The sequence below is a fragment of the Arctopsyche grandis genome, chromosome 3, assembly GCF_051622035.1.
Source record: "Arctopsyche grandis isolate Sample6627 chromosome 3, ASM5162203v2, whole genome shotgun sequence".
Lineage (NCBI taxonomy): Eukaryota > Metazoa > Arthropoda > Insecta > Trichoptera > Hydropsychidae > Arctopsyche > Arctopsyche grandis.
The window spans coordinates 35,505,092-35,531,949 of NC_135357.1; the positions used below are offsets into that span (position 1 = coordinate 35,505,092).

At 36.2% G+C, this 26,858-nt stretch overlaps 2 protein-coding genes across 2 annotated transcripts in view; both read left to right on the forward strand.

Annotated features, from left to right (window-relative positions):
- The window catches only part of vih (ubiquitin conjugating enzyme vih), a 347,513-nt gene that overhangs the window by 155,115 nt on the left and 165,540 nt on the right, over window positions 1-26,858 (forward strand). The window lies entirely within an intron of this gene.
- LOC143909230 (uncharacterized) lies at window positions 7,533-15,678 on the forward strand. The gene is made up of 3 exons (XM_077427136.1): window positions 7,533-8,468; window positions 8,596-11,112; window positions 15,675-15,678. Exons 2-3 carry the CDS (start codon window positions 8,906-8,908, stop codon window positions 15,676-15,678), a joined length of 2,211 nt encoding a protein of 736 aa, XP_077283262.1. The 5' UTR covers window positions 7,533-8,468; window positions 8,596-8,905.

Genomic DNA, 26,858 nt, shown 5'->3' on the forward strand with positions numbered 1-26,858 from the left:
GGACCGGTCCGAAGCGCAGAGCCAGCGGTCCCGACCACGAGGAAGCTGTTATCAACGAGACGATTTGTCAGGAACCTCCCCGACTATATAAACTGTATCCCAAGGTTAGTTCACGTTTCCCTATAACCCGACCCTTGGAAGAAGAACGACGTATCCGCCCTCTGGATCTCCCACGGCGAGATCAGATAACGCGCGTAAAACCGTTCGTTACACATTTATATTATTAACTAGTGTTGGGCCCGTCGATTTCAACGGGTGGTTTCGAAAAGGAATTGAAACTCGAATAAAAATAAAGTTAAAGATATTGAATCGACTGGTTCGAATGCACGAATTAGAAATTACGAATGACAAATTACGAAGTGATTATGAATTACATTTGGTGCATCGCCGACGCCCCGACGCCTTTGCCCCCAGCACCCCCGATGCCTTCGGCACCTCGGGGCCTTCGCCCCCGGCGCCCCCAGCGCCCCCAGCGCCCCCAGCGCCCCCAGCGCCCCCAGCGCCCCCAGCGCCCCCAGCGCCCCCCGATGCCTTCGGTACCCGGGGGCTTCACTCTCGGCGCCCTCAGCGCCACCGACGCCTCCGGCGTCATCAGCGCCCCCAATGTCTTCGGCACCCCGGGGGCTTCACCCCCAGAGCCCCCAGCGTCCCCGGCGCCCGTAGCACAAAAATGAAAAATATGAAAAAAATGAAAAATATGAAAAATATGAAAAATATGAAAAATATGAAAAATATGAAAAATATGAAAAATATGAAAAATATGAAAAATATGAAAAATATGAAAAATATGAAAAATATGAAAAATATGAAAAATATGAAAAATATGAAAAATATGAAAAATATGAAAAAAATGAAAAAAATGAAAAAAAAAAATTGTTCCCCATACTGGTTGATGGTTGATCGTCCGTCACATATGTATATACAAATATATGTATTTAGCGACAGTCCGTTTTTATATATAGTATAATTCAGCAATAAAGTTATTGTATTGAAATGTATTATTTTAATCTGAAAGGCCAACTACTACCACACGGCCAACAACTGTATCGTTCCTCCTAGTGAGAAAATATAATACAAAAAAATTATTTAATCACAATGCTATTGCATTGAAATGTATTTTAAAAATCTATTTAATCACAAGTTATTGTATTGAAATGTATTATTTTAATTCGAAAGGCCAACTACTATCAAACGGCCAACAACTCATAGTGAGAAAATGTAATAAAAAAATTATTTAATCACAATGCAGTATTCGACATCGAATGTATGACAGGTTTAAATTTTCAATTTTGATTTTCCCATTGAAAATTCAGTGACCCATTTTCACAATGAAAAATCTGAATGCAGTTATTTATACGTATGTATGTACATTTCGACGCGCTTACGTACGTCGGAAAATAATTAGAGCACGTCTTGTAGTTGGTGTTGGAGGTTGCCGGGGGGGTAGATGGGGGTGGTGGGTGGTCGAGCGGGTGAGGGGTGTTGTTGAGCAGGCTTTCACGGCAATTACATGTAATGGTGTAAAGGGAAAATTCCAAAAATCAGCGCGCGGACGTGAAGAATGCTCGAGCCTGTCAGCGGCAGCTAGCGCAAGCCGAAATCATTTTTGCTCCCCGGGGGGGCGGAGGCCCGGCTGCTGAGGCTCCCCCCCACCCGCCTGTCATAGACACTCGCCTCGAGCCCCCTCCCCCTCCCACATCACCCACATATTCACGCACACCCGGGCATTTTTCAAATGAGCGCCGCTTAATTTATTTAAAACTTCTGTTCAAATCTGTTGAATAATTACCGCAAAAACGATCAAAATGCGTCACATGTGTGAACACTTGTACTGCGTGTCTTCGATTGATATTGATTTTTTTTAAGTAGTTTTAAAATGTTGTAATCGGCCACGTATATTGTCGTCGATTAGTATAGCAGCATAGCTCGGTCGTTAAGCTTCTGCTTAGCGTCGAGAGGCGCCGGGTTCGATCCCATGAGTTGACCTCGATTGAAAAGAATTTTTCTGAGAATATCTGTAGTGCTGCTGGTCAGATCTGGATATTTGTGACTCCAGGTCGATCGTTTCCTAGCAGAGTTTGCCAATTTTCTCTGATTTCATTGTTGAAACGGTTCCCGGTAAAATTGGCTAAATATCCTTCCTACCTACTATGTCACCACTATTTGAGATTGATTAATGTACAATAAAATGTATGTACAATTCATAGATGTCTCGTTAATTTGCGAGTTTTTCAGTGTCTTGTAATTCAGCGACTTGTATAATAAAAAACTTGTATAATGCTGTATTGTTTGTAATCGGCCAGGAAGGCGCATTGGGGTTACCTGTAAGGCCTTCCTGGTATATATGTAAAAAAATAAATAAATAATAGTGGGCATGGGTGTCTTTTTAGTCTGCTTGAAATTATCTTATTGAATTCTCCAGTTTGAGCGAAACGATGACAGCTAGCTATCCAAACCCGGCTTTCGACTGCCCCTTTGCAACTCACAGGTTGAAAAATATATTTATATATTTATTTAAATATTAGCCACTGTGACATTACAGAATACTCTAACGCGTCACTGTGACCAGACATCATATATATATATAATATACTAGTGGTTTTACCCGGATTTGGTAAGTGTTTATTTTTAAACCGATTAAACATGGATAATCTAATAGTAAACATTCATTTGTTTTTTTATTAAATTTGTTTGAGTCGATATCGTGTGTCTGTCTGTCTGGGAAAACGCTCGCCGTACTATAATAGTCGTTTCGATTCGACAAACATATGACGTCACAGCTAAACCACTGCCAAAACGTATATGCGAATACAATAACAAAAGAAAAAAAATTTTATATATACTATTTGCTAGAAATGTTTCCTCTTGGCAGAGAATTTACCGCCATCTATTGAAAATTTATTTCATTAATTAATTAATTTTTCTATTGGTGTTTAATATTTTTTTTTATTTAATAACTTAATGTGCCAACACTAGTATAAGATTCATAAAAATACTTTATATGTATGTATATTAGAAAATTAGATAGATATCTAATTACCTATGTTATAGGTAATAATTTTTTGAAATAATTTTCAAATAGTGGTGACTTAGTGGGTAGGGTAGTTTTTGTCAATTTGATGGAAGAACCGCTTCAACGATGAAATCAGATAAATTGGAAAACTCTGTCGGAATCGATTAACTTAGAGTCACAAATATCCAAATCTGACCAGCAGCATTAAAAATTTTACTCAAAATAAATTATTTTCAATTGCGGTCAGGATCTTATGGCTCATGGAGGTCACGATCCTCAGAATTGATGGACCGACTACAAAGAGATAAAATTATCATAAAATATGTATTATACATTCATATACAAGTAAAATTTGACATCGGGGTTTATAATTGTTCAATTTCAATATGTTGTAACCAATTGATAGTTATTACGAAAAATTGATGTTTATGTTATGTCAAGTAAGAAATATAAAATTGTACTATTTATGATATTAGTAATACATGTATGAATGATAAGGTTGGCATGCATATGTTTAAAAATGATAGAGTTGGTCATCTTGTCCGGTGACGTTAATAGCGATTAGTTCACTGCGGCTATCCGCCATGTAATAAACGTTTTAAACCGCCCAGCGAATCTCATTTAACACTATCGTCCATGTCTTCTAACAAAAAGATTCTACATTTATTATGTTTTCTTTTTGAACTATAAACTTGAAAATATCGATATCTTCATAAAAACAAATGAACTGAATTATTGATTTCTTAAATATTTTGACTATAAAATGAAATTACATATTCTATGAATTATGAATTAGCAGTTAACTTAATCACACTTTCTAAAAAAATATTTTTATTTACATATCTTTATATGGACATATTATATCATCAACATTATCATCATTTACAGCCATTCAGCATCCACTGCTGGATGAAGGCCTCTACAAAACACGCTACCACTCGTTTCTGTGTTGCGTGATTCTTATCCGTTTCACCCCACACATTTTCTTAATTTCGTTTACCCATCTTCCTATTACTTTTTTAAATTTTCTCAGGTACCATTCTAGCACTTCTTTTGTTTACCTTTAGTCCGTTTTTCTAGCTCGTGACACGCCCATTGTCATGTCAATCTGTTTACTTTCTTAACTTTATCCACTACCCTTATCATACTTCTTCCCCACGTATTCCACTTCCTATAATTCCTCATTATGCCGAGTATACAGTAATCTGTACGTCATCATTGGCAAAACACATGTATAAATGTGATTTAATATACATAAATATGTACTTATGAAACTAACCAAACCAAATAAAAAGTGCTCATGCCCCGTACTCAATATTATTTTACGTAATTTAAGTATTCAATATAACAACGTACGACTTTGGGCTATTTAATTTTCTATACATATACATACGTATGTAAGTATGTAGAATTAAATATGAGAAGAGACCTATTACGACTTAACCTAGTTTATGTCTCGATACGCTGAAACGAACTATCGTTGGTCGCAGTGTGAGCATACCAACCTAAAAATACACATTCAATCCAAGAATGCCAACTTAATCATTTATAAATGCGCACTCTTAGGTTTGAAAAATTAAATCCTATATGTAGGTGACTAAGTACATATGTTTAATTTATTCCCCATTTTATTTTCAACTTTCTGTTTTAAATTTTTCATATATGTCATGGTGCCGTGATAGATCGGTCACCCTAAATTGACACTATGGCTTGTTTGTATGCTTACGAATTCGGACTAGTCAAATTAGTGAGAGACGGGAGGGGGGATTATGATTTTATTGGAACCTTCACAACAATTAAGCTAGATAAATTGGCGTACCCTAACATGAGAGTTATATTATATAAACATACGTTTGTTTATTTTGTATTAAATATACAAGATATATTGCATATTGTTGAAAAAAAAATGTCTGCACAAAGAGTACTTAAAAAATTATATGTTTGTGTATGCGAGTATCAATGAAATCGTTGCTGCCGTCCCTGAATGTGATATTTTCCACCTTGGGGAGCGTAGATTATCGGATGTTATGTTAACATATTTATCTGGTAACCTGCGCTCATCATTACTTTCTTAATTTGAATGTGATGTATGAGTGGAATCTTAATCTACTCTCTTCCATTTGGGACTCGCTGTGATTTTATTTTTTATTCATATTTTGTTTGATTTATTTTACTTTTTACATACCTCCTTTACGTTTCACTTACGATTACAATTCAGGAAAAAGTTTGCCTCTTATCCGATCGTTTTCATACTTTGCCATATTGCTCATTTTGGTCATCAATATAAGTAAATGGAGCCTCCGCCATTACGAAAGAGATAAAATATCGTATAAGAAGCATTTCAGGTCCGAAGATTTTTAATCTCGGTGACAGTTGGTAGTCATTATACTTTCTCCTTTGTACATTTTTATGTACTATTTTAATTGTATTATTATTTTCCTTTTGTTACTTTTTTATTATTATTTTATTTTACCATGTTTTCTGCTTTCTAATTTTTCTGTCTTTTACTTGTATTTATATCTTTGTAGGCCATTGTGGCGCATTAGGTTCTTCCTGTAATGCCACAATGGTCCAAAACTATTAATAAATAAATAAATAAATGTATGTAAACTAAATATCGTTTTTACGAATATGAAAAAAATAATTGATTAAAAATGAATTTTGCACGTAATGAGGAAAACGCGAAAATAAGTAGCGCCGCTATGATTGAACGTTTTGAGATCGCGAGCGGTGTGAGGTAAGGGGTGGGTGGCGAGCAGGCTTTCTTCAAAGTGGTATTCGTGTCGGTTGGCAGCAGTGGCGCATTTTGACAGTACTCTGTCTCGCTCTGGCCAATGGCGTGCCCGCATCGGTCTGTCTCTGTCTGAGCGCGTGTTGAGGACAGCCGAGCGGTGCGCCTGATGGATGACCGTCTGCGCCGACCCCCATTCCCATCCCCATCGTCCCATCATCCCCATCACACACTAAATATTATTTATGCCCTTGTTTTTTTTTTCTTTTTGTTTCAGCGCGAAAAGGATTAGGGATTAGCGCCTAGTATGACATCGAGATGACGTGCAGGTGTTGCCGTTTGAAAAACGCAAACAACTGAAAATCAAAATGGCGGCTAATGGTCTTCGTTCAATATATTTCATGCATATTTGAATTTTTAAATGGTTTATTTTTATACATTGTACGTTTAGATCGCAGTCTTGATCGTGTTGGTCAAAACGGACTTTTAAGATGGAAACTATTCATTATGAATTAGACATACTGCTTTTATATGAATACATAAAATTGAAACTATACATTAAATAAAATTATATCGCGCGCTCGTATTACCATTATTAACCTATGCTTCACCTGTATGGAATAACGCCTCGAATACTAACCTTTCCAAGCTCCAAATAATACAAAATAAATCCCTAAAAATAATTTATAATACACCCATATATACTAACTTTAAAAAACTGCATGCCATATATAATATTCCGTTTATTACAGACATTACTAACAAACTAACCTGTAGATTCTATGATAGAATCACTAATAACCATACTAACACACTTGTGAAGAGTCTCGGTGATTACAACAAAATGTCTATACCCTTCAGGTATAACACACAGATTACCTAAACACAATCTGCTTTAGGGCATCGACTTTAGAAAGTCATTAATTAATATTATGTATTAGATGTATTAGCCATTATATATGTAGCCAGCAGCATAGCTCGGACGTTAAGCTTCTGCTTACCGTCAAGAAGGTGCCGGGTTCTATCCCTGAATGAAAATGAATTTTTCAGAGTATGCTGTTGGTCAGACCTGGATTTGTGACTCCAGGTTGATCGTTTCCTATCAGAGTTTGCCAATTTTCTCTGATTTCATTGTTGAAACGGTTCCCGGAAAAAAAATTGGCTAAAAATCCTTCCTACCTACTATGTCACCACTATTTGAAATTTGATGGATGTACAATAAAAATTTATGTACAATTCATAGATGTCTCGTTAATTTGCGAGTTTTTTCAGTGTCTCGCAATTCAACGACTTATAATAAAAAAAAATGCTGCATTTGTATTTGTAATTGGCCAGGAAGGCGCATTGGGATTTACCTGTAAGGCCTTCCTGGTATATATGTAAAATAAAAAAAATAAAAAAAATAAATAAAAATTATGAATATTAATAAGGATTGTAAATAGATTTTTGGGCTTTTTTTCCTATTATGCTGTAGATTAACATTAGAATAATATAATACTATGATTACTAACCAAATTAAATTAAATTGTAAAATAGAAAATGATCAGTAGATCAGTAGCTATTAATATATATATATATATATATATATATATATATATATATATATATATATATATATATATATATATATATATATATATATATATATATATATATATATATATATATATATATTGTTCCGACTTTTGTAATGACGTGTGGCAAACAGTCTTATTAACTGATTGTCGATTGGCATTATTGACGAGTTGGCATTAGTGTCGGCCCAAGCGGAAATACGCGACGGTCGACAGAGTCAGCGAGCAGACGGCGTACGGACAACTTGTGTTCCGTACGCTCCGCTGAACCACCACGTGCAAATTTTACATTTCAATAAACTACATCAAACCATTATCGAAGTCTTTTCCATGATGGTCACTTCGAACCGGACACCAGTAACCTAGGCCACAACACCAAACGGACAAACCAATAGGAAAAAACGTGGTCGAGAAAAAATGGATGTCAATTAAGAAATCGGTATCGTTCCTTTGTTACTATCCATACCTTTCCAATACTAATAACATGTTTGCTTCTATTTCAGCAATATATTGATTGATGTACAGAGGTACATGACCGCGTGATTGACGCAGAAAATATATAAATAAAAACATAACCTACAAAGACGCATGGGACACAGAGGTAATCCAAAATTATCGGAACGATCACATAAACATCGTAAAGGATATTCAAGTAAGTGAATGTATTCAATCTCAGGCAATCTGTTCAAAAGGCAATCATGTGGGTAGGTCAGTTTTTAAAATATGTTTTAAAGTATAACAATTAATTAACGCGATTGTATAAAATAATATCGCGCTACGAAGGAATGTTTCATCGGTCGCATCGAATTTCGTATTAAAAGTGTAAAATCAGATGTAGTGTAAAATTAGCAAAGCACGTGGGGAATTATACTTGTAGCCCCAAAGTGGCTTAAACCAAGTACATACCGGTATATTCATATACCGGCAGATCTCTTTGTTTCTTAATGTGTGTAGAAACTTTCTCCCCCCTCCCCCCTCCACGATAAATGTGGAATTATACTTGTAGCCCCAAAGTGGCTTAAACCAAGTACATACCGGTATATTCATATCGGTAGATCTTTGTTTCTTAATGTGTGTAGAAACACCCTCCCCCCCCCCTTCCACGATAAATGTGGAATTATACTTGTAGCCCCAAAGTGGCTTAAACCAAGTACATACCGGTATATTCATATCGGTAGATCTTTGTTTCTTAATGTGTGTAGAAACACCCTCCCCCCCCCCCCCTTCCACGATAAATGTGGAATTACACTTGTAGCCCCAAAGTGGATTAAATCAAGTACATACCGGCATATTCATACATCGGTAGATCTCTTTGTTTCATAATGTGTGATGAAACAGTGGTGATTTAAAATAAATCACAAGACTTGTAGCCCCAAAGTGGTTTAAATCAAGCACCCACCAATTTAGGGTTGTTATTTCTTCCAAAATATGTTGGATAGATTCTGGTGATAATAGTTAAAGTAGAATATTAAGATTCACGGTTAATCATTGAATATTATTACCTTATCTCTACGAATAGTTCAATTGACAGCTATAGTAGAGAATAACTGTATTTATGAGACGAAATAGTGCAACTTTCTGAAACAAATGTCAAGTGCTGAAAACGAGGAAATAGAAGCTTCGACTTCCAAGTCGCATAAAGGTCGAAATCCAACTAGGGACGTAGAACCTATTAGAGACAGGTCAAGCTCTAGAATACATCAGACTCGAAGTCAGACTCAATCGATAGAAATATTAGCGAAGGAAAATAAAGTAGAAGTTATAATGACGTCAATAGAATTAAGGTATTCAGGCGCGGTACAAAGACTAAAAGGAAAAATAGATAAATCCTCCGAATTAGATGAAGGACAGTATCAAACCATTAAAGAAGCATACGATTATGTCCGAAAACTCCATTACGAGTATTTAGATAACCTTACAGACATACCGAAAGCGGCCAAAATAGACGAAGAGTACGATGCAATTACAATAACAGTTAAAAATCTTAAAGCAGCATTAGATTGCCAATCCTTTCAAGATAGTAAACTAAAGGTAGAGCAAGCAACAATTAAATTTGCTAGAGATAAGTTACCGACGTTAACCATTCCCACATTTCAGGGAGATCCATCTGAATGGCAATCGTTTCAACAAGCTTTTAAGAATATAATAGGAAACAAAACGGAATATTCGAATGTCACGAAATTGCAATATTTGCATCAATCCTTAATCGGTCCCGCTTTGGCAGCTGTATCAGGTTTAGATATTAGCTCAGACAATTACGAAATAGCTTGGAGTATTTTAGACAAGCAATATAATTTACCAAGACTTAATCTCAAAACTAGGATTAATTCACTTTGTGACTTAAAATTAATCACAAGAGAATCACATATCGAATTGAGAAATCTATTGAATCAGGTAACAGTGTGTATTAAAAACATTGAATCGTTGGGTTACGCGAGAGAAATTTTAGATCCATGGGTAACATGTTTAGTTCTAAGGAAATTACCTTTTAATATAGTAAGAGACTGGGAAATATCGCTGGTTAGCAGAGAAATGCCACCATATGAAAGTTTAGAGACATTCTTGCAGAATAGATGTAATGTATTACAATCTACTGCATCTGTAACTACGGTGAAGGAATTCCCTCATAGTCGTCAAAGAATCATGAGAACTCATGTCGCGAACAAAAACCCATCAAGTAAGGTAAACGCATGCGCATTCTGTCGAAATAATCATTTCATAGGCAAATGTGATAAATTCAAAGCAAAATCCAGTATGGAAAGAAATGAATTCGTTAAATCTAATAACATGTGTTTTAAATGTTTAAATTCATCGCATAAGATAACAAATTGCAAGTCTAACTATAATTGCTTAAGGTGCAAACAAAACCATCACACTTTGTTGCATCAGGACGATACATTTAGTTCCAATAATACGGGAAGGAAGTCAATTAATGCTCATTCTACTCATTTCTCTCAAAGGGAGATAATTTTACCGACGGTACAAGTAGACATTATAACGTCCAATGGAACGGTCGTTAAGGGTCGCACATTATTAGATTCCGGCTCACAAGTCAACTATGTTACCACATCTTTCGCTAAGAAGAATAACTTCAAATTAGAGAAAATCTCTCAAAAAATTGTAGGTATCGCTAATCAAGAAAGTAGCATTCGTCACATCACCAAGGTGACCATAAGGTCTTCAACCACTAATTACTCAACCAAAGTGTTGTGTTTGGTATTACCAGAAATTACTGGCGAAATTCCAACTGTGAAACTGGATCAACAGTTAATTTCAATACCAGCGGGAATCAAGTTATCAGATCCCCTTTGGAATAAACCGACGCCAATCGATTTATTGCTCGGCGCCGAGATTTGCGTTCATGCTATGAAAGCAGGAACCATCCAGTTAGGAAAAGGTATGCCTATCTTAAAGGATACCGAATTCGGATGGACAATAGTTGGTCCATATCCCGAAGTAAATAATGCTCCAGGGAAGAGCCACATAGGCTTAAGTCAATTAGACAGTCACATTCAAAACTTTTGGATGATAGACCAGGTTCCTATGGTAAAACATCAATCTCTTGAGGAGAAAAGATGTGAGGAACATTTCCAAGCACACACATCACGAGATAAAAACGGTAGATTTTGTGTAGCTTTACCATATAAAAATTCCCCGGTAGTATTAGGAAGTTCATTGCACATTGCGGAGAAAAGACACAAAACTTTGGAAAGACGTTTTTTAGCCAATAATAATTTAAAAATGGAATACAATAAAGTTTTAGAAGAGTACATAAATTTAGGACATATGTCAGAGTGTGAACCTCCGGAGGCACATGAGGTTCATTGTTATTTACCTCATCACGTCGTGGTTAAGGAGTCTAGCCTTACCACTAAATATCGTGTAGTTTTTGATGCGTCCGCGAAGACAACGTCCAATATCTCACTAAATAATATTTTGATGGTGGGACCTAGTGTCCAATCAGATTGGTTAAATTTATTTTTATTAAAACTTAATGAATTCATTCCTCAGACAATCTTCAAAAAATGGAAAGATTGTCAATTATCCAATACAGTCATGAAACTTTATAAAATTCCTAGATTGATAGTACTAAATAATGTCATTAATATACAGGCACACGGATTTTGTGACGCATCCGAGAAAGCTTATGGTGCTTGTATTTATGTAAAATGTACTGATCAATTGGGAAATTCCAAATGTCATCTTGTGTGTTCTCGTTCGAGAGTCGCTCCGCTCAGTTTTGTAACTATTCCGCGTTTAGAGCTGTGCTCCGCTATGTTATTATCAAAGTTAATGAAGTCAACAATAGACCAATTAACAATTCATATTAATGAAAAATATTATTGGACGGATTCAACCGTCGCATTGCATTGGATTAGAGGAGAGTCATGTAAATGGACCACCTTCGTTGCCAATCGAGTGGCCGAAATCCAATCAATATCTCAACCCATTGAGTGGTACCATGTCTCCTCTACAGACAATCCAGCAGATTTAATTTCTCGAGGGACTCAACCATCAGAATTAAATCATAATTCGTTATGGTGGGACGGCCCTAGTTGGTTGAAATTAGACGAATCACGATGGCCTCGAAGACCTCCTGAGATCACAATAGATCTTCCAGAGAGAAGGGTAGTCACTAACGCTACCCTTGTGAGGGAAAATAATTGGATAGATAAATATTCTCATCTTCCAAGACTCCTTCGAGTTTTATCATATGTTCGTCGGCCACTAAGGAATAAACAATTAAACGTTAAAGAAAATAACGAACCGTCCGCTTTAGAATTAAAAGATGCTTTAAATAATTTGATAAGGTTATCGCAAATGGAATCATTTCCATTGGAATATCGTTTGCTGAGCAAGGGACATCCAATTCCCAGTAGCAGTAAATTAGCTAAATTGTCCCCTCTATTCCACGAGAATTTAATTTGTGTTGGAAGTAGACTTCCTCTGGGAACAACTCTATCAACGTCACCCATTATCTTGTCAAATAAGCATAAACTTACACACATGATTGTCCGAGATGCGCACTTGAAATATATTCACTTGGGTACTCAAGCCTTACTGTCGTTATTGCGGCAGACCTATTGGCCATTGGCCGGACATAATACTGTCAAAGGAGTGGTGCGTTCATGTGTCATTTGTTTCAGAAATAAACCACTGTCACACAATAAATTAATGGGATTACTCCCGCTTGAACGTACCACTGTGAATTTTCCTTTCAGTCATGTGGGGATAGATTTCGCAGGACCTTTTCCTGTGAAGAGTGGTTGCAATAAGAATTCTAAGATAATTAAGGGTTACGTTTGTGTCTTTGTGTGTTTTTCCAGTAAGGCAGTTCACTTGGAACTTGTCGGAGACTTAACGAGTTCAAATTTCTTAAATTGTTTAAGAAGATTCGTAGCCAGACGTGGCAGGCCCAATACGATATATTCCGACAATGCTACTAATTTTGTCGGTGCAAGTCGTGAACTCGTTAATTTAGTAAAATTAATTTACGAACGTCCTCATGAGGAGAAGCTACTACGGTATGTAGCCTCCGAAGGGATTCGTTGGAAGTTTAACCCGCCAAGGGCGCCTCACATGGGAGGGCTGTGGGAAGCAGCGGTTAAATCCATGAAGATTCATTTAAACAAGGTGTTAAAGGCCACCACCTTAAATTTCGAATCATTTTGTACGGTATTGACTCAAATAGAAGCTTGCATGAATTCCCGTCCTCTTAGTCCCTTGTCTTCGGATCCACTAGACCTTTTACCCCTCACACCTGGACATTTCTTAATTGGCAGATCCTTACTCGCTCTTCCAATGGAGGTTAAATATAACACTAATGTCCATGCCAATCTGCTTCAGATACAATTGACCACAGCAGCATTTTGGAAACGTTGGTCGGCGGAATATTTACATTCTTTGCAGTTACGACACAAATGGAAGAAGGACTCGAGCAACAATCTGAGTGTGGGTCAAATGGTCCTGTTAAAGGAGGAACACATGCTGCCAACCCGATGGGTCTTGGGTCGAGTCACTAAATTGTATCCCGGACCAGATGGCAGAGTTCGAGTCGTCGACGTCTTTACTGCCAGCGGAGAGTTTCGTCGGTCCAGTCATCTAGTGGCGCCATTGCCGATTCTACCACAAGGACCACTTGACAGGAAGGAAGATCAGCAAGATGGAGGAGAAACAGCAGCTTCAATTCCGTCAACTTCGGTAGCTTAGTTTAACCCGAAGACACTACCCCCAACGCATATTACTTATTAGATGTAATCATGAGTTTAAATCATTCAATGTTAATAGTAATACTCCGTAATTCACTTTAATTGTGTTGTGTGTATAATTTAAGCTATTTTCATTTTAACATTCGGCAGTATATATCTCCGAATTTAATCTAATCATTTTGTCTTTATAATATAAGACTTGTCTCATGTCATCACTCGGAAGGATTATATCCGAGTTTAAAATAAACTGTTCAAATTTGACAGTTAAAATTAGATTCATGATTTGTTAATGTTAGTCTCCAAGCCACACTTAATGGAGCATCTTAAATTATTTCATGTCTACTTAATTATAACCTGCCGGGAGTCATCCGCAGGTCTTATGTTTCTTGTTATGAAAACATAAGTTAACTCTTACTGTTTATAGTATTTATGTGAATCATAGAATAAGTAAATATTATAATACTGAACATTTCGATGTTTAACGTAGAGACATCTATAATCATAGTTCGCCTTCATTTCCTGCTTGTAGGAATGAATGAATGACTTTCCAATTTACTTTTAATTTAGCAATGTTTGTGCTACTTGTTGATGAAATCAAGTTAACTTAGGAGCATTACACTCACTAATCAAGTTTAGTTGATCGGTAATAGCTGATCTGTCTTGACAACTGTAACAGTGTCAACATTGTATTGTCTAAGTTAACATCAAGATGAGGAATGCTTAAGTTTTAAACCATATACAGTCCACTCTCTCTTCTTTAAAGTAAACTTATCTTGTAATGCTTATTCACAGCTTCAAAGGAGATTTCAAAAATTTTAATGTAAATAGAAACAACATTCACCAGAGGTATACCTATAAGTTGAAATATTACTGAACCAATAAATTGATTTTATCCTCACACTGGATGAGGCAAAGGTTTCATTATTCACCCTCTATTTAATTATTTTAAGAGCTATGATTTATTGTAAACGACTCGTCAGTAATGCTGTAACTCTGTAGAATAACTGTATTGTTCAACAGTTTTCCTATGTGGGACTATGTTCCGACTTTTGTAATGACGTGTGGCAAACAGTCTTATTAACTGATTGTCGATTGGCATTATTGACGAGTTGGCATTAGTGTCGGCCCAAGCGGAAATACGCGACGGTCGACAGAGTCAGCGAGCAGACGGCGTACGGACAACTTGTGTTCCGTACGCTCCGCTGAACCACCACGTGCAAATTTTACATTTCAATAAACTACATCAAACCATTATCGAAGTCTTTTCCATATATATATATATATATATATATATATATATATATATATATATATATATATATATATATATATATATATATATTAGTAAATAAATCTTAATCAAAATAAAACACGTATATTTAATTATCAAAAAGAACTTAAATTCTGTAATGTGATGACAGTCAATTTAATAAAAAAACTACGTAGTAACTTTTTTGCAATTTTGCTGTGTATCAAAATTTTTTGGATTGTCCATAAATGTCTCTGTTGTATTCTACGGTAAACGGATTATTCCGCAAAAAGCGATCTGGCGCAAGTAACTAAAATCTCGATCACGGAACATCTCATATTCACCGAACCGTATTCTACATTTTTATTTATATTATTTTATTTTACATTGTAGATATATACCAGGAAGGCCTGACAGGTAGACCCCAATGCGCCTTCCTAGACAATTAATTACAACCATTGCTGCATTTTTATTACATAAATCGCTGTATTTCGAGAGGCTGAAGAACACGAAATTAACAATCAATGTATTGATGAATTAATCCATAGAGACATCTATGGACTTAGACTTGAACATAAATTTTTACATATTGCACATAAATCAAATTCAGATATTTTTGACATAGCGGGTAGGATGATTTTTGTCAATTTGGTGAAGGAAAATTGGCAAACTCTGATAGGAAACGATCGACTTAGAGTCTGACTAGCAGTATTAAATATTAGCACGGCATGGAACTAGGTAACCTCTTGGTGCTAAACATAAACGCAACCACCGAGCCATTCTGCTGGCTAATACTACTGAGCTATACACATATGTATAAGTACATATATTTGTGTGTTATCTATTATGAAATATTTATAATAATGTAATTTCTAGGTCATTTGGATTATTTTTTTAGATAAACCCAAAAGCGTACTGGGGTCGTGAAAAAATGGTATATAAACAAAAATGAGCGGGAAAAGAGGACCTTTGCAGGTAGAAAATGAATTTATGTTCGATTATACGCAATGCCTCGGGCACAAAGTTCATCTCGAACATCAAAAGGACTCCCGTTTTTATTTTGCAAATATTAAAATGTAACAAACTTCGCCAACGGTTGTCAATAACAGAAAATTATCGAAATAAGAAAATATTTACTCGAGGAAAGGGATGGGGAAAATGTGGACGGTCGCTTTTGTAAGTCAAAATCGTTCACCCATACACTTACATAATATTTTATGAATCATATGTATAAATAAGTCGCCGACTTTATCTACCTAGGTGCCTTGATCTCAAGGAAAGGAGGATGCCAATCGGAAATCTGCAGAAGAATAGTAATAGCAAAAGCGGTGATGGTCAGACAAATAAAAATATGAAAGAACCGCTCTATTATGAGAAGAACAAAAATCTCGAGAAATCTCGTGTTCTCCATTGCATTGTATGACATGGAGTCGAGACATGGACCCTGAAAAAGAGACAAAGGGTATTCTAGGTGAATTTGAAATGTGGTGTTGAAGACGGATGCTGCGCATATCATGGACCATAAGACATATGAACATTTCTATCCTCAAAGAGCTGGTACTCACAAAGAGATACTCTCCACAACATGTAGGAAAAGGTTTATTTCCAATTTTGGCCATATATGGCCAGGAAGAATACGGAGAGTCTGAATAGGCTGGTAGTCACTGGAATGCTAAAGACGGTGAAAGAGTGAGCGTGAGAGGATGGTCCCTGGTCTAAGAGATGGTCAGACCACACCAAAGAACTGATGGGATCGTCCCTTAACGCTGCCTTCAACTTCCCGTCCCGATTTAAACCCAATTGAAAATGTATGGATGGCTAATAAATATAGGATTAGTAAAACAAATGTGTCTAGCCATCAATTATTAAAAGAGACCATTGAAAAAGTATGGTATGAAGACTTCCCCATCGACATTTTAAGAAACTTAATAGATTCTATTCCTTACCGTATAAAAGCCGTCATAAAATTAAAAGGAGCCGCAACAAAATATTAATTAAGTTTCTATAATTTGTAAATAATACCATGTGACTAATAAAATTAAAAGTTTACGCTCAACTGTGTTTTTTCATTCAAAATTTCATTCAACTGTGGAGACTGCGTTTGGTCATAAAAACCGGCTCGGACTAAAATTCTCCCTACCTTTTTTGTTGTTGTTTCTTTTCTTAACAATTGTCGTTAAAATAAAGCATTACGATATAATAAACCATTTTAATGACTTTGGGTGTTTATTTTATTTAAGTTCACTGAAATTTCATGCAAAATCACATTTTTCTATGGTGTTCCGGTTTCCAAAACCGTGACTGTATTTTGCATGCGCCAAAAGGGAGACCAGTATAAAGCGTGAGGGCGGATCTATGTGTATTATATATCTATGTATGGGTAGACCCCATTGTTGCTGTGACCACATTACAATCATCATAAAGACATTTATGGACTAATTTTTGCAGCATTTTTGTTGCAGAAATGCTGTTAACTCACATTTTGTGAGAAATAGGACAAGATTGCCAATTTGTTGGAACCCCTTCTAATGAAATCAGATAAATGGACAAACTCTGAAAGGAAACGATCGATCTTGGAGTCACACAACCATGGTCTGGCCAGCAAAAAAGCCAGGGATAGAAGCCGTAACCACGCAATCTAAAGCATTAAACGTCTACCACTGGTTAATAATAAACATATTGAAGAGTATTCAAAGGTAAGTGGAGTCAGGTCGAGGTACAAGAAAACACGCAGGCAGGTTCCAAGTCTTTATTGCTGCTCGTCCGGTGGAGGTCAGGATCCGAATGCCACCGTTCGAGAGCGCACCATACTTATAAATATTCAGCGCTCAGCGCATACACGTTATGACACGTAAACATGTATAGTCATTGGTCAAGGAGTCGGGTGCAGCCATTGGCCGCAACGCCCGACTCCACCATTGGTCGGCGTCACCATGACGTCACCGGTCTACGGGGCGTCTCTCTATGTAACGTTACAATATCAATAATTTGAAGGCGTCACAAATACAATATCAATGGCGTGAAGCTCCATAGTGCTAGTTTCATTGGTGGCTGGAGAGCGCGCGCGCCACCTGCCGTGCGTTTATACAAAGCAACAACGCACGCATACGTGCGATAGTTTATCGTGGCGACATTTCACAGCCTGTCTGTGACGTGGGTGAGCGCAAAAATTCACAATTAATAAAATGCGCGTATTTAAAATGTGGCGACCGACAACACACACAAACGGAATAAAAATCCTTTGTGCATAAAACGTTGAGATAACAGACCCGCGCCGATACAACGAACCGATTTCGTTCGCTTGCAACAACCAAAACGACACCCACACAATCCCCCTCCCCCCCGGTCTTGATACTAGGAGAGGGGGTTGGAGGTGAGGTGAGGGGCAGGAGGGTTGATAGCCCACCTAGCACACATTATGGCGTATCAAACAGTTTTTGTATTTCGCGTGGCTGTCGTCCTTTGTGCTTTTGACGTTCGCAGCCGGGGGCGGCGCGCGATTGTTCCCCTCCCCGTCACCCTCTCACTCCACTTTCTATCTCCCCATTTTCCGTTGTTTGGGTTAAGATGCCGATTGACAGCCGGCAGGTAGGTAGCGAGTGGCCCGCAAACTTTGCAAACGTCGTTGTGTTCGTGACAAGTGCTGAGCTCCTTTTTTGACACACTATTCCGCGCCAGAGCGGACGTAATTCGTTCGGGGTAGAGATTGACGTGGTTCTAAGCCACGTGCACAGTGGCAGTGCGGAGAGTGCGGTCTGCATCGGGTGACATCAATTTATTCAAATTGAAAAACGCTAATTCGACATATTCATTGTGTGACAGTCCTCGAGCGGCTACACGCCTCATTGCAATGTCTGTATATATACAGCTTTCTGTATTTATACAGCTACCGCGAAATCCGTCTGGTGCAGCTATGTATAGGATCAAATATGAGGCATAATTGACTTATGTTTGAATTCCTGAGAAAGCAGTGCATATATATCCAGCGGCATAGCTCGGTCGTTGAATATTCAAATAAATTTAAATAAAATAAAACTATTAAAATAAATACAATAAAATTTTTACTATTAGATTGGCCATGTTTAAGCGTTTTATATGACAAATACCGAGCGAAGCCGGGTAAAAACACTGGTATTATATAGTTTTTATAAATACCTGTATATAAAGAGCTATTCGACTTCTCAATGAAATCGTTGCTGCTGTCCCTGAATGTGATATTTTCCACCTTGGGGAGCGTAGATTATCGGATATTATTTTAACATATTTATCTGGTAACCTGCGCTCATCATTACTTTCTTAATTTGAATGTGATGTATGAGTGGAATCTTAATCTACTCTCTTCCATTTGGGCCTCGCTGTGATTTTATTTTTTATTCATATTTTGTTTTATTTTATTTTATTTTTTCTTTCTCCTTTGTACATTTTTATATACTATTTTAATTTTGTTCAGTGTAAACAAAGAATGGGATTTATGGATTTTATTTTTACACTTTTGTTATTTTTCTCTCTGAATGATGTATTATTTTCCTTTTGTTACTTTTTTTTTATTATTTTATTTGACCATGTTTTCTGCTTTTGCTTTTTTCCTTTATTTACAGTTTACTTGTTTTTATATCATGTTTTTATATCTTTTTCAAATGTGGGCCATTGTGGCGCATTAGGTTCTTCCTGTAATGCCACAATGGTCCAAAACTATTAAATAAATAAATAAATAATTAACCAGTAGCGTGGTCTAGTGGTGAATGTTGTATTATCTCGTACTTGATGTGACGAGTTCGATTCCCGCTAAGTCTCGCTATTGGCCAGACCTTGGTTTGTCAAGGTCGATCATTTCTTATCAGAATTTGCCAATTTTTCTGATTTTCATTGAAACGATTCCTGTAAAATTGGCGTTTCCTTCCCAATTTTCTGTTGCGAACCTTTAGTTATTGTTATATCTTAGGTTTCGCCATATTGCTCACCATAGATGTCTCTGTGGTTGTTTATCGAATATAAAATTCGCATTGTTACATGAAAGTTATTCATCGTTATTTATCGTATTAATACAATGTTTGTAATATCTGACCATAGATGTCAGATATTGTTCAGATTTACATGTATCTATGTAATAATTATGTGGACCAGGAAGGCGCATTTGGGGTTTACCTGTTAAGCCTTCCTGGTATATTTGTATATACATATGTATGTAAAATAAAATAAATAAAAAAATAATAAATTACCAGCTTGTAATACTTGACCTCATGACGTCATATCTGAGTACATACATAATTCTCACTTTGTAGATTTTTAGTACATATGTACATATATATATTTTAAAACAAATTTAGCCAGCAGCATAGCTCGGTCGTTAAACTTCTGCTTAACACCGAGAGGCGCCGGGTTCGATCCCATGAGCTGATCTCGATTAAAAAAAAAATCTGATTATATCTGTAATGCTGCTGGTCAGACCTGGTTATTTGTGACTCCTGGTCGATTGATTTTATCACAGTTTGCCAATTTCTCTGATTTCATTGTTGAAACGGTTCCCGATTAAAAATTGGCTAAAAATCTTTCCTACCTACTACTATGTCACCACTATTTCAGTATGATAAATGTACAATAAAATTTATGTACAATTCATAGATCTCGTTACATTGCGAGCTTAAGTTAGTGTCTCGTAATTCAGCGACTTGTATAATAAATAAAAATGCTGTATTGTTTGTAATTGGCCAGGAAGGCGCATTGGGGTTTACCTGTAAGGCCTTCCTGTTATAAAATGTAAAAATAAAATAAAAATAAAAATATATATACCTAAAGGTAATTAGGTTAACTGATTCAGTCACACGGATACGCAATCCAGAAACACCGTGTGAATTTAGCTTCTCTTTTGGCGTTTCTCTCCCGTAAGTCATATTAATTATCAAACATTAATAATTAATTAAAATTATTTTTTATGTGACACCACCCCTAGCAACGCCACTGCACATGGAGAGTATATCGAGACTTACATCGAATATGACCAGTTAAAAGTTTCTCGACCAGTGGAATAACTTACTAACCTATGAACGTACTAAATGACTAATTATCTAACTTACTAACCAACTCAACAACTAACTAAAATGTCTAATTAAATAACGAATTGAACTAACTATATCTACCTAACTAATAGACTTTCTAATTACATATGTAGCTAATTAAATGACTGAGTTTCCTTTGAATACATGATTGGTAATCGATTTTGAAATTTTTGCCTATCGGTACTGATCTTTTAGCTCACGAAGTTTTAATATTAACAACTTGTGTATGTATTGGAAATAAATTCATGTAAATTGTATACCGGCAGAAACAACGTTAAGCCAGCAGTAAATATGTTTCAGCTTTATTTCATGGTATGGGCATAGTTCTATTTTTTTTTTTTTTTTTTTGATTAATCAAAAAATTAAATTAATCAAAAATCAATTAATCCTAGGATATCCATAGCATATTAAAAAATAATTTCTCTAGTGCCATAATTGAGGAAGGGATAAGTTTTATACATTTGTATGGACAAGGTGCTGGGGTCCAGCCCTCTTAAAGATTATACAATTATATAATTATACAATTATATGATTATACAATTATATAATTGTAGAGTTCGAGATATAGGGAGGATTGCGGGAGAGATAATCAAAGACGGTGTTGGTCCATCAATGTACGTTTATTGTACATTAAGTATACACACGTGCGCGTACGCACCTACCGGTGGCCGTCCGGCTAGTGGCTCGACTACTCACTGTCAGTTGGCGTCACACTTCTGCCAACTCACAAACAGTGTACCACTGTTTGTACATCACTCCTCAACATTGCTCATTACATAATTCACTCACACACATAAAATCCCACATAATTATACTCAGATTAAATTCTTTTTAATCGAGGTCAGCTCACGGGATCGAACCCGGCGATCACTCGGTGCTTAGTATCAACGCAACCACTGAGCCATGCTGCTGGCTATGTACAAAATAGTCACCGAATAAGTACATATAAAGCCAAAACATAAATTTGCTATTTAAAAAATAATAAAATCATTCAGTGTGTAGAGTGGATTTTTTTGGTCTTTCCACTTTTAGCTCATGCTTATTTTAAAGAGTATCCTGCATATGCATAATTTGAAATATTGACATTCTACCTACATATATATTTTGATACGCACCCATAACCGATTTCCAGGAAATTTTCGACCGTCACAGCTGACTGTCTTGTCGGTTTCATCCTTCCTGTCGTGGGTATAAAATGTCACTCACTTCGATCGTTGGTTGAGTACATGTGTACGTACACACTCCTATTTCCGCAACACTATATATTCGCAACCTATGTATGATAGCTAGTTTTATACAGCGAACAAACGACATATGGTTTTGGTCCATCGAAAAATAAATACAGCTTAAAACGCTGAACGAGTCTCATTGACTACCTGTACCGCGTGTTCTTTCAAGATGCGATTAAACCAGACGTTTAGTATTTGGCGAGTTCCAAAGACTATTCACTGAATCCCGAGTGGGGATGTGGGGATGTTTCTTGGGCTAAGCCGGGTGTTCATCATTAGTAGAGGTCGGAATCCGAAGGGGCCGGAAACGTGCCGCCTATTGTTCAATTGTTGTAAATCCTTTGTAAAAATGGTTCGGCAAACCTTTAACAATGCATTTACAATCTTTGAACAATAAACAGCCCCTTCAGATTCCGGGCTCTAATCATTAGTGCTTGCCTTTTCTTGCTTTGTGTCGCTATTTTGTGCCATATTAAAGTGAGCGATTATTTGCCATAAGTAAGTACACATATATGTATGTATTAAGTTATAGTTATGTTAAGTTTGTTATTTTGTTACATGTTCAATTAGCAATTTGCTATTAAATAAATAAATAAATAAGTTGATATCCATTTGGAAAATGGTATTCCCATCGAAACGTCAGAGGCAAGTCATTGAACTTTCCAAAGCAACCGATAGTTGTCACCTTCAAGTGTCAACCAGCGGCGTGGACTATTGGTTAGAAACTTAGAATATTCTGCTTTCGAGCAGAGTATTCACGGGTTTGAGTCCCACTAGAGTACCGCTGCTGGCCAGACCTTGGTTTGTTTTTTTTTAAATTCAATTAATCATGCACACTCGCATGAACAGATTACTTCAAATAGGTGAGTGTGCTATGTTTAGCACACTCGCTTAAGATTAAATACATTATTATTACATACATCGAAACAATACATGACATCTATGGTCAGACATTACAAACATCGTATATAATACGATCAATAACATTTTTCCTGTAACAATACGAATTTTTATATTCAATAAACGTCCACAGAGACATCTATGGCAAAACCTGAGGTATTAAATTAACTCAAGGTTTGCAATAGAAAATTGGAGAGGAAAAGCCAATTTTACAGGAACCGTTTCAATGAAAATCAGAAAAATTGGCAAATTCTGATAAGAAACGATCGACTTCGACAAACCAAGGTCTGGCCAACAACGAGGCTCTAGTGGGAATCGAACCCGTGACACCCTGAACGAAAAAATACAACATTCACCACTAGACCACGATTCTGTTACTCCAGGTCGATCGTTTCTTATCAAAGTTTATCAATTTTTCTGATTTTCATTGAAACGGTTCCTGTAAAATTGGCATCTCTTTTCCTAACTCTCTTGCTAATCTCAAATTATTCAGCTTTTTGAGGTTCGACAATTTGATTATAAAATGTTGCAGAAACTTCTCCATTGTGGACACTGGATGTTTGTATAAATTCGCAATGTATAAAATGCATATGCATGTATATTGATTATTATATCTGTTCATCTTACATATAAAACACTAAAGTTTGTTTGTATGTATGTACCTACGTATTTTTCGTCAACAGTCTATTTTTCTGACGTCATCGAACAAATAATTCGCTTTTTTCCGATCCAAAGGATTCGAAGTTCCCGGGACCGTAGGCGCCGAGGGCGAAGCCCTAGGGCATCGAACCCCAGGGGGGTGCAGACTTCGGGGGTGTACATATAATTTTTTATAAGAGACTTACTATATAATATGTTTGTTTGTTCATGACAGTCAATTTAATAAAAAAAGCAAATGAGTCTTCAAATAAATTTATATAAAATAGCTGAACCCGGCATGCGTTGCAATGCCACAACAACGCATGCAATTCCCGTTCCCTTTCTCGTTCCCTTTCCCGTTCTCGTTCCCGTTCCCATTTTTCGGAACAACGCAGGCAGCGAACACCCTGGTTGCGACGCGAAAACATTTGAAATTATAACGAATGACATTCATTCCCGTTTTTTTTTACAGTAATCTTCCTGGATATGCATACAACAAATCCTGAAAGTTCCATCGTCATCGCTTTAGTGGCTTAGGGCCGGGCCGCACCGCTCAACTCGCGAACAACTTGGTTGAGGGCGACCCGACCAATGCATGCAGGTAGATGGGACATGCCACAACCGCCAACTTGTTTGTCGCACACATTTCCATACATTTTTTCGTGTCGCGCGACTAGTCGGCCGACAAAGTTGCACGGTGCGGCCCGGCCCTTAGGAGCCTATTCGAGATACACACACACACAGACATTCATTTACATATATATATATATATATATATATTTATTTTTTTTCAATAAAATTTAATAAAAAGTTTACTATTAGATTAGTCATGTTTAAGCGGTTTATATTACAAATATCGAGCGAAGCCGGGTAATAAAGCTAGTGTTCTATGAAATAAAAATAAAAAATAGTTGAAAATAAAAACTTCAAATAAATAAGATATACATTGTTTCAACCCTGATATACATACAACAGAATTCACAATGCAATTCAAAGCTAAACCTAGGTAAAACTCAAAGTCCAATGCAGACGAGTAGATATGTACACTTGTATGATATTTCGGTGACCCGAGGCGATCGTTTGTTAAATCGTACGCCGACAGTTGCATACCCCTGGCCTCGGGTTAAAACGTGTAATGTTTTCTGTACAATATAAAACACATGTACATTCGCAAGTCGATCAAAATTTGCAATCTTAATATTGCATGCAACTCGACGAGTGTTGCCCGGGTGAAATAAACTTTAAAAAAATTTGTAAATGTAAATAGTTGATTTACTTATGTTGCGGTTCTCGTGGTGTTTTTCGTGTGGCATGGTTCCTTCAAGCTGAATTTCGCCGGATTTTGTTTCCGGGCAAAAAGGTGCAAATTCAGCTGGAAAGTACACCTGCGTAAACTCAAAACCGTTCTATAGCATACAAATGTACGTAGTTGCACAGCTGAACCGTTTTCGTTAGAGCAGATCTTTTATTTTGTCTGCCTAATTATGACTTGAAATTAATGTCTGCCTAATTATGACCTAATTATGCGTTTTCAAAATTGGATAGGTACCAAAAACATGTCTTAATCATTGAAGAATAATTTATTTACAGCAGGGTTGGTTTGATGATGCAGAAGGCGCAAACATACAGAGAGGTACGCGGCACGCCTGATCTATGATATGACCTCCAGGCCAAAACTTACACCCTGGAGTATTTTTGGTGATATTTTATTGATATAGTATTGACAGATATCGATAACGGTGAATTCCATATTTGAAGAAATGTAAAAGAAATTTGTCAATTTATGTAAAAAGATCGTACAAATTAACAATGACCTGAAAAAACGCCCTTCCCAGTTGGAAACCAATAGCACATGCAAGGTGTACGATTCAGTGTGCTTGTAGCTTTTAGTGTTTTGCATTAATTAACAGATATTATACATTGAAAATCGAATTTGTTCGAATTGTATGATGTATTTCATAACCCATGCGATGATATTTCATTTGTTACAATACTAGTTTAACTATATAATACTATTACAATATAATTAAATGAAAGGTCTTTAATAATATTGCCGTAAGTTTCGGTGTCCATAGCATGATTAATCTACTACAATATATAATTTCGAAAGATACTTGTATGTAAGTATTTATGTATATAACTTTGGTTGAGAATTTCGTAAGCAAGTCAAAATTTCTATGAAGACGAGCCGATTTTTTTTCGATTCAAATAAATTTAATAAAAAAATAAATGAATATTTACTGCTAGATTCGCCATGTTTACGCTGTTTTTATTGTAAAAACTGAGCGAAGCCGGGTAAAACAACTAGCATAAAATAAATACGTATTCCATAAATAGTTAATAGAATCAAGAACTTACTTTTTTATATTAATATTTTATTAATATATGTATAAAAGCGTGCGGATTGAACACAGGACCGACACATTTCTTTTATTTTTTTTTAATTAATAGCTTAATATGCCATGATGCCTTAATATGCCAATATGCGAATAGATGCTAAAATAACAAACAAAAGTGAAATTTGCATAAAATTTATAAAATTAATAGACCATTTAGAAGATTCTTCCTATCCCTTTGCCCATTTATTATGTGAAGAAATTGAAGAGATAAAACAGAGCTTGCAGTTTACCATAGACGGTGTTTTTCCTGTCGAAACCAAGCAACTGCTTTTGTCTACTACTGTAAACAAAAGAAGACAGTTGGAGCTGTGTATCCAAAAGGCTGCTCAAAAAAGTAAAGTCTTAAAACTAGACTCGCACTCAAGACTAAATGAGACAAATCTATACCTCCAAACATTGAGTAAACTATTCAATCCATCTGTGGCAGGTACAAAATATAATATTAATGTTAAAGAAACAGTTTTATTTTTTAGAAACCTGCCATTGTTTAATGTATTAACAGAGACTCAATGTTTGGAAGGATATCAGCACTTTTTTAGACAATTAATAGATAGTATAAAAAGTGAATCCACGCCGGATATATTGCTATTATTGATGGCAACAAAAATTAAATATGAAGAGTTTGGTTGTGCAGCTCTAAAATCTATTTGGTGTCCCATCAATAGTGTGGATGCTGAAAGGTATTTTAGTAAATACCATATAATTGTTATCGATCATCGCACGAATCTCAAAAAAGAATCTGTAGAAATATGCTCCGTGTTGAGTTTTAATAAATTTTAATTGGTATTAAATTTTTATATTCATATTGTTTGTCTTTGTATTTTTATATTCATGTTTTTTTCATTGTAATTTTAATTAC

Bases quoted from the DNA above. Each gene is read 5' to 3' on its own strand.
- LOC143909230 (XM_077427136.1), top strand. From the start codon at position 8,906: ATGTCAAGTGCTGAAAACGAGGAAATAGAAGCTTCGACTTCCAAGTCG.